The sequence below is a fragment of the Colias eurytheme genome, chromosome 3 (genome assembly GCF_061535395.1).
Source record: "Colias eurytheme isolate Ceu_HAF_F1 chromosome 3, ilColEury1 Martin Lab GWU primary, whole genome shotgun sequence".
Taxonomy (NCBI): Eukaryota; Metazoa; Arthropoda; class Insecta; order Lepidoptera; family Pieridae; genus Colias; species Colias eurytheme.
Window position 1 is genome coordinate 8,830,740 of NC_142982.1, and position 9,948 is coordinate 8,840,687.

The following is a 9,948-nucleotide window of genomic DNA, read 5'->3' on the forward strand; positions in this document are numbered from 1 at the left end:
AAAATTACCGACTCAGGTAAAATTAGTTTATGCCACAAGTCACAGTAAATAGTGATGTGCCAAAACTATAATCGTCGATAATAAAGATCCCCACAATCTTTCAATTTCACAGACACATATTTGTTCTGAAATTAGATAAGTCTTTGTCTTTTATTTCGGCAACCGAAAAAGAATCAGACAATTTTATCATTTTTTTTCAATTTTCTCCCTTTCGACTAAAATGTTTCAGTATCTATATTATACATAATTCATTAGCCTCCCAAGACATATTGTGCCACATAAAAATATTTTACAACTCCGACCTTTACTGCGTCTAAAACATTTTTGCTTTAAAATGTTTATAGATCATAAAATCGTAATCTCTCGTTCGACTGTGATAAGTTATTAATTTCTTGTACCTACCTATTGGCATAAAAAAGCCATCTGCGGACGCTCGCAGCGAGTATCTAAAGATAGGGTTGCGAGTGTGGTTGCACGGTGGTTACAAAGAATGTAGCCGGCCGGCCACTCGGCGCCACAACCCTCCCATTTCACATTTCTCGGAAGGGAATTTTCAATCATATCTCAGCGTAGCAACTGTCATCCGACCGCATTAGCGTGGAGAATCATAAGACAAGAAGCGGTCAAGCTAGAATACACGCACTAATCTATACATGTACCCCGAGGCTCGGCGTAATGTGTGCAAGCCTCTGGGACTTTATACGGCTTTGTTTTTAGGCTTGCGGAATCAAGTCGTGTAGTAGACATAGCGTAAAGATTTTGTTAGAAAATCAGTTCTCTAAGAACTAACGATGATTTACGAGTGTTACTTAAAGCTGAATTATATCTTAACTTTAGGAAATAGCCATTTTAATATTGTAATTATGATAAGTGGCGAATCGCTTTAGTAATTGGAACATTTTTGAGTCTGCGGTGTATCGCCTAAGAGAAATAATTCTGGAATTGTTTCCAAGAAATTCAAACAATGATTCCTTGAGCGCCAATTTTGTGAGCAGTCAGACACAAGTTACAAGCCAGACGAATTAAAATTTCGTTGTTATTAAATTATTAAATTAATAAGCATTTTAACGTCATACTTTTTTTCTTTAAAATCTTTATTATTTATTATTAACTTAAGTATGCAGTTATATACATATATTATCATAGAATATAATATACACTAACGATATTATGTTATGTCGTGTATAAATATTATTAAAACAGTGAACCGCTTTAAATATAAAAAAGACTTGGAATTATGATTAAGTAACAATCAACAATAGACCGTGTGAACGAAAAAGTTACCTACTTAATGATGATTACTCTAACCTAATGAATAACACATAAATAATGTGACATTTCGTACTTCAGGGATATTAGAGACATAGAGACCCCAATTTTACATTATAAGCGTGGAATTATTCGGTCCGATTACTTAACGTTTTCATAATGACCTATAATATTTCAAAAATATTTAATATAAATGGATTCACAAAAAATAATAAAAAAAATCATCTCCTAAATCAGCTTAACGTCTTAAAAATTTTACCGTGAGACACGAACCTCCGAAATCCGAATTCGTAATCCTAATTAAGGCACTCTTAAACAATTTCGAGAATAATAATATAGTCGTAAGGAATTCTTCGTCGTGCTCTTTTATAATTTAATAGGAGAGACAATAAACATTTTCGGTACAATTCCCATGGAGTCACTACGCATTGAGATCACGTAGTGAAATTCCACATAACAATATTATATCAGAGGTAGGTACGTTTATGTAGAATAACGCTTGGACCTGTTTTTTCTTTACAATCCTTAGGTTAGGAGTTAGGACTAACTTAGGTTTAATGATTTTGTATGGAATTTTTATAAAATTATCAAGAGAAAATTTAATTTTCATTCTAATAGAAAGAATACGAATAGAAAAATATACGGTAATTACCTATATTATAAAATAAATAAATTTGTAAAGAATAATAATTTAAACACAAATTGCTTAAATACATAATTGCTACTAGGTATTGTGGTATAATGATATGTACATGTGAAGGTAGTTCTAAGATAATTAACAATAAACAGTTGTCTGCTTGACTTGGAGTTATTAATACGTGTTCCCTGTACATCACATGGTGACAGCGGTGTTGTTATTACTTATTGCGAATATAGAAGTGATTCGATTACTTATTCGTTTAAAGTATTTATTTGGAATTGCAATATAATATTAAAATCATGGAACACGCACGGCCACCATCCGAATTGGTATTAGAAGGCAACTCCGTCAGCCGGGCTGACGCGTGGAAAAAATGGCGGACACAATTTAATCTGTTTTTAAAGGCGTCCGGCGTGCACAAAGAAGATAGTGCGGTGCATGCAAGTCTACTTGTAAATCTTATCGGGCCGGAGGGCTTCGATTTATTTGAAACATTTCATTTCGATCAAGAAAAAGACAAAGATAATGTGAACCTGTTAATAAAAAAGTTTGATGAGTATTTTGGTGCGAAGCCAAACTTAACATTAGCGAGATATAACTTTTTTATGCGCAATCAAGAAGTCGGTGAATCTATAAATCAATATGTAACTGCGCTAAGATTGTTGAGCAAGACCTGCGAGTTTAAAGCATTGGAGGAAGAACTGATAGGGTAGACTGGGTACGATTGAAACAAAGGACGGTTGAAACAACACGAATATCTCGCAAACCGTTGGTGGGGGGGTTAGGGGTCCAAGGGGAAAATGAAGGGCACAACTGTTCTAAACACGAACCACAATGTTGCGTCGATCTTCGCGCGCTTCACCTGATTTTATAAGACCCTATTATGTTTTTATGACCAAAAGTAAGTATTTTTGCTTGGAGATTTTTCCAATTATTGGCGTTTCTATTTAAGTGACAGTATTAAGTGTGCGTTTTTGTTTGAAGTGAATCTTGTGGAATATGACATTGTGACTAGTTTTTGTGTATCATTGTGGTTACAATTACTAGAACTGTATTTTACCTAAAGTAGTAGTTGGGGACGGTTGAAACATTTTTTTTGGGTACGGTTGAAACATTGTTTTAATTATTTTTTTGTATTTTTAGATGCCGATAGTACGTGTAAGAGAGATTTCAGGAAGATAAATAGACTTATCAAAGTATATGAGGAAGTAAGAACCGGAGATCATTGCGAAAAGCGGCAAAGAAGCACAATTAATCGCTTCCAAGGTAAATTCGAATGCGAGATGACTCTGGCGAGCAAGAAAATAAAAAAATTGGATATAATAGAGGATATAACAATAGAAGGTATAATAATAGAGGGCGAAAACTCAGGAAGTCTACTATTTACACTGACACATTAGATATAGAAGAGATAAGAAAAGAGCAAGAATTAATTTTGAAACGAACAAGAGCTAAGTAAATGAAGAAGCGATTGGATAGAGGAAAAAGTAAGAAATTTGATGGAAGAAAATGTAAAAGTAACACCGAAGAAGCAAAAAAGAAAAAAATACAAGAGGAGATATCATCAGAAGATGAGGAGTAGGTACATCTGTCTTGTTTGTTTGTCACCATATTAAGAGAGCAGACCTTATTGTAAAGGAGTTAATTAATTATTGTAAGATTTAAAATAAACAATCAATAAAACATATTTTAATGCCATATTTTGTATTATTTGCATATTTTTTAACTGACCCCAATCACTGTTTCAACCGCCCCTGGTATGGGGACCGTTGAAACAAATCGGATTCATTTTTTTAATTTGATTTGCTATAAAAAATAATACACATGGAACTAAAATCATAGCTCCTATTAGTAGACAGATACATGCTCTTTTATTTAACATTTATTTTTCATCGCTCTGGTTATAAAGAGCAAAGTTATGGTCGTTATAAGTGAAATTGTTTCAACCGTACCCAGTCTACCCTACGCGATCGGATCGTGTGTGGTATTAATAATGCTATGGTTCGTGATCGTCTATTGAGAACGGATGATTTATCTTTAGAAAAATCGATAAAAATTTGTCAAGTCGACGAGTTGTCTCACGACAGCGGTCGGTTGTTGGATACGCGTGGCTCGGATGGAAACGTTAGCCATGTGGACATTGTCGGCGTCGGAAGCAAAGGCGATGGAGCGGCCGCGGCGTGGCGTGGGCGTGGTCGCGGCGGCCGAGCGTGGCGCGGCGTGACGCGCGCGCCCCGCGACCGCCCCGACGAGCATCGCGCTTCCACCTCGGCGACGGGCTTCTGCCCCAGATGTGGGGGGCAATGCGGTTATTCTACTAAGTGTCCGGCTATTTCGGTGCAGTGTTTTGTGTGTGAAAATTATGGTCATTTTGCTAGAATGTGCAAAGTAAAAAAAAGTGTTAAAAAGTTACACGATATTAGTGTGCTAGAAAATAACGTGGACGAAAATTGTGAGTCATTTTTTATATCCGTTCTTAATAATGTTTGTGAAATCAATGGTTTGTCGAATGACTGGTTTGAGATTCTTATAGGCGAGTACGGCCCTGAGAAATTTAAATTGGATTCTGGGGCCGATATAAATGTTTTGTCGTATAAACGATTCTTACAATTAGGCTATAAGTCTAATATTTTAACTATTAACAAAAATATTAAACTTCAATCGTATAGCGGTGATTGTATTCCCATTCAGGGAACTTGTTATTTAAAATGGTGGCATAAAAATATTCAATATGAATTAAAATTTGCAATCGCTGATATTGATTGTCAAAGCGTGTTGGGATTGCAGGCGTGTTTAATGTTAGGATTAATTAAAAGAATTCATTCTTTACATATATCGGGTAATGAAGATTTATTTAGCGGATTGGGATGTTTACCGGGTGAATATCATATTGTTGTTGACAATAGCATAGCACCGGTTATTTGTGCGCCACGCAAGGTGCCTTTAGGTTTGCGTGATAAGTTACAGGGTGAGTTAGATAGAATGTTACAATTAGGCGTGATAAGAAAAGTGTCACATCCCACTCCTTGGGTTAATGCGTTAGTTGTTGTGGCTAAGAAAAACGGTAATTTACGTGTGTGTTTAGACCCGCGGCCTCTTAACAAAGCAATAAAAAGATCACACTTTCAGTTGCCAACCATAAACGAATTAGCTTCTAAAATGAATGGCGCGAAATTCTTTTCAGTTCTCGACGCCAATTCTGGATTTTGGTCAATAAAATTAGATAGTGAAAGTGCTGATTTGTGTACATTTAATACACCGTTTGGACGGTATCAATATTTAAGATTGCCTTTTGGCTTGAACTGCGCACCTGAAATTTTTCATGCAAAAATAAAACAATTATTTGAAGGTCTCGACGGTATCGATTCATTTATTGATGATATAATCTGCTGGGGATCTACTAAGCAAGAACACGATATAAGGTTGAATGCATTATTTAAGAGAGCTAGAGAAATTAATTTAAAATTTAATAAAGATAAGTGTCGAATTTGCGTAAACGAGGTTAAATATTTGGGTTATATTTTTAATAAAGACGGGATGAAAGTTGATACTGAGAAGGTGAGAGCAATCGTCGAGATGCCTGAGCCTAAGGACAGAAAAGGTCTAGAAAGGTTTTTAGGAACGACTAATTTTTTATCTAAATTTATTCCAAATTATTCGGAGCATATCTTTCCGTTAACCAGATTATTAAAGAAAGATGTATCGTGGTGTTGGGAAGACGGTCATAAAAAAAGTTTCAACGATTTAAAAAAAATAATTAGCTCGGCTCCCGTGTTGGCGTTGTTTGACGTAGGCAGTGACGTAGTGGTGTCGGTGGACGCGAGCAGCGTGGCGCTGGGCGCCGTGCTGCTGCAGCGCGGCCGCCCCGTCGAGTACGCGTCGCGCACGCTCACCGATACTCAAACTAGATATGCTCAAATCGAGAAAGAAATGTTAGCTATCGTTTTTGCTTGTGAGAAGTTTCATCAATATATTTACGGTAAAAAACGCATTTTATTTGAAACCGACCATAAGCCTCTCGAAAGTATTTTTAAAAAATCACTTAATTCAATCCCAGCACGCTTACAACGTATGATGTTAAAAATACAGGGTTACGATTTAGTAGTTACGTATAAACCAGGAAAATATATGTACATTCCCGATACATTGTCACGCGCGCCTCTTCCGGATTTATATGATGAAAACATATGTACGGCAGTGTTGAATCAACTTAAAATGGTTGTTAATAATATACCTATTTCTCAAAGTAAGTTGACGCTTATTAAACAGGAAACAGCTAAAGATGAATTGTTAAATAGATTGTTAAAATGTATATTTGAGGGATGGCCCGATCATAAGTATAATTTAGATTGTGATTTAAGCAATTTTTGGTCTATGAGAGATGAACTGTATTCGGTTGATGGAGTGATATTTAAAAATAAACAAATTTTAATTCCTAAATCACTAAGACACGAAATGTTGTGTATTATTCATGACGGTCATCCCGGTATCGACCACAGTAAGAGACGTGCGCGTGAGGTGTTGTTCTGGCCTGGTATTTCTAAAGATATAGAATTATTTGTTAAGCGATGTAAAGTATGTCAGGAGAATCTAAATAAGCCAAGTAAAGAACCGATGATTCCTATTCTAATTCCAAGCGTTCCTTGGAACAAAGTTGGTACGGATATATTTGAATATCGAAAAAAAAGTTACTTAATTCTTGTTGATTATTATTCAGGATTTATCGAGGTGGGATTGTTAAAAGATACGTCCGCTAATTCTATTATTAACATTTTAAAAGATAATTTCGCGCGTTATGGTATTCCAGAAACAGTTATAAGTGATAATGGGCCTCAATACTCTTGTCGGGTTTTTAAAAGTTTTGCACAAGAATGGGGATTTAATCATGTAACTTCATCGCCATATTACGCACAATCCAATGGAAAAAGCGAGAGGGCAGTTCAAACTATTAAAATATTACTTAAAAAATCAATAGATAGCAATACCGATTTTTATTTAAATTTATTAAGTTTAAGGAATACACCACGCGAAAATTTGGATTCTCCTGCACAGTTAATGTTCAGTCGTCGATTGAATTGTCGATTACCTATTCACCCAGATTTACTTAAGCCCAGTTATGTAAACAATCATGAGTTTCATCATAAAAAATTAATAGATAAGCAAATTAAATATAAAAAATATTATGATAAGCATTCTAAGCCTTTGTCAGAATTAAGTGTTGGCGATAACGTGATAATGTTAGAAAATAATAATAAACGAATTTCTGGTACTGTAATCGGTCATGCGAACACTCCTCGGTCTTATATAATAAAAAACAAAAAAGGTTTATATCGCCGTAATCGCCGACACTTATTGTCAACTTCTTATTCACTTCCTATTATTACTCGTAGTAAGGCAAAATTGTTAAAAGGGGAAGATGTGGTATAATGATATGTACATGTGAAGGTAGTTCTAAGATAATTAACAATAAACAGTTGTCTGCTTGACTTGGAGTTATTAATACGTGTTCCCTGTACATCACAGGTATATGGTAAAAGTCAAGGTCAAGCGACAGTAGCCTCTAATTGTAAAATTTATGGTGTGTTAGGTATGTGTGATATAATATATTATACTAAGATGATATAGGTAATATAAATTAAATAAAACCTCGCCTATTACGTTGGTGTTTTCTCTATAAATTTACATCTCTAATGATACATAAGTACATACATTAACTAAATGGTACTTAAAAATAAAAATCGAAATAAAAACGTTACATCTATAATATCAATATATACCTTTTTTTTTTTTTTTTTTTTTTTTTTTTTTTAGTGGGGAAATCTTGCATAGATACCCACGGCCTCCGGGGAAGAGGCCGTGGGTTATGTCGGATTCCTACCGACCAAAACCCCACTGTGTTCCGTCAAGCCGCATCAGCGACAGGGCCACGGGTATGTATTGTAGAATTCATCCGTGACCCTATCAGCGGCAGCCCGTCGCCGGGCCCAAACAGGCTAAGAGCCTGCAGCTCTACCCTCATGGAGCGGCGTGAGCGGAACACGTCTCACGCCGCCTCATCCCACCGGACAATGGACTAAATCCCCGCTCCATCGCCCGGCTCCCCTCGTCAAGGAGGCTGGTTGCGGCTGCGTAAATCAGCCGCAACGCGACGACGACGCCCAATAGGACGTCGGCGCCGGATCGGGTCCGCGTGAGGATCCCTCTCACGAACCCGCTCCGCCTCCTCTTTCCGCGAGATCACGTCCTCAGAGAACGTGATCACCGCGCGCCAGGATCTGTCGCTACCCACCATTGCGCGAACAATGGAGGGCAGAGAGAGATCCGACCCGACGACCGCGACCAAGCGAGCACGAGGCTCGGCCCACGCGGGGCACACGGCAAGAGTATGATCTGCCGTGTCCTCCGGGCAGGCACACCAGTGGCAAGCCATGCTGGGCTCCCTCCTCGCGACTTTACACAGATACCGCCCAAAGCAACCGTGCCCGGACAGTACCTGCGTAAGGCGGAAGGTTATTGCCCCATGCCGCCTGTCGCACCACTCCTGCAGCACCGGTCGAATCGCTGCGACCGTCCGCTCTCCAGCGCTGGGCTCTTCGAGCCGGCGTTCCCACTCTCGGGACCGCCGTTCGGCAGCCTCAGCCCTCCACTGCTCAACCTCCTCATAGGGTGGGTTGATCCCAAGCGACTTGGACGCCGAGACGCGGCGATACACGTCCGCAAGCATCTCGGCGTCCAGTTCCCACGGGGGCGTCCCGGCCATCACGCACGCTGCCTCGAATGACACCGTGCGGTACGCCCTCACTACCCAGAAACATTTCTTGCATTTTTATTTCAGAATTATTTTTGAACTCTGTTTTTTTTATCATCTGCAAGTGCTCACTTACTTACTACTTAGGTACTTTTTTCTAAACAATAATTTTGTGTGATAAATATAATAAAACTATTCTATATACAGACCTATTTACTACCTGCAAATAATAAAACTCCAAAACGGGGCCTTTAAATGAAACCAAGCCACGAAAATCGAGTTGTAACTTAGCAACCGATAAATCTCTTGCTACGTACTGGATTGAACTCATTGAAGTATGAAGAATGATTCCGGCGTGAAGGGCAAGGCCACTCGGGTCAACGACCCGGCTATTTAGGGACGGAACATTCCGCTCAAACTCGCTGATAACTACTCTGGTACAAACCCTTTCATGGGAATAGATAGTCATCGTTTTTGATAGTCATTGTTATGTGTATTGTGTAAGACTACTTTTCACTAGCTGTGCCCGCGGCTTTGTGAGTTTCTAAATTCTAAGAGAAAGACGCGGGTTTTCTCGTATATGTACTTACCAAAATCCTAATTCTGTTGGAATAAAGAAATAAAGAGTACTCTATGAGCTACTAGCTAAATAATCTTCAGTCTCATAAAAAATACAAATTACAATCGTCTTACAAGTTCCATAAAAATCGCTTCAGAGGTTTCAGCGCGCAATGTCACAGTATTGTATAGGTATGTACCTACTGTGGTAATGTGTATAAGCCTCCTAGCACATGATATTCTACACATTTTGTATAGAATTTTAATTTTAATAACGTGCTGTGCGCTCGTTTACCTAATTGAGTTTCATTTTACAATTTAGGTACATAATCATATTATTATAATCAAATTAAATTGTCTATACATATATTATTCAATGTAGCGTCAAAAGACTATAAAATTAAAACCTAAGAATATATAAATCGTAGTATAAATCTAACCTACAAGTATTTAATAGATACATATTCTCTCTCTAGTATTGGCTGTGAATAAGTTCAATTAACACTTTCCTGGCATTATATGAATATCAAACACAGACAACATAATATTCTCTGAAGCACCTACGTAATTTAAATCGAGTAAAACCTTTATACATACTTCAATAATGCAATATAATATTATATCGTAATACGAAGGTGCTAAGTGGGCGACGCGGACGTGCTGACTATAAATAATAAACCCTGCCCCGCTCGCTACTGGTGTTGTGAATAATTTATTTTTACTCATTTACATA

At 37.6% G+C, this 9,948-nt stretch overlaps 1 protein-coding gene across 1 annotated transcript; it reads right to left on the reverse strand.

Moving 5' to 3' along the window:
- Positions 1-8,015: 8,015 nt before the first annotated feature.
- LOC149909834 (uncharacterized) lies at positions 8,016-8,669 on the reverse strand. The gene has a single exon (XM_090120203.1). It carries the CDS (start codon positions 8,667-8,669, stop codon positions 8,016-8,018), a length of 654 nt encoding a protein of 217 aa, XP_089976329.1.
- Between the last annotated feature and the right edge of the window lie 1,279 nt (positions 8,670-9,948).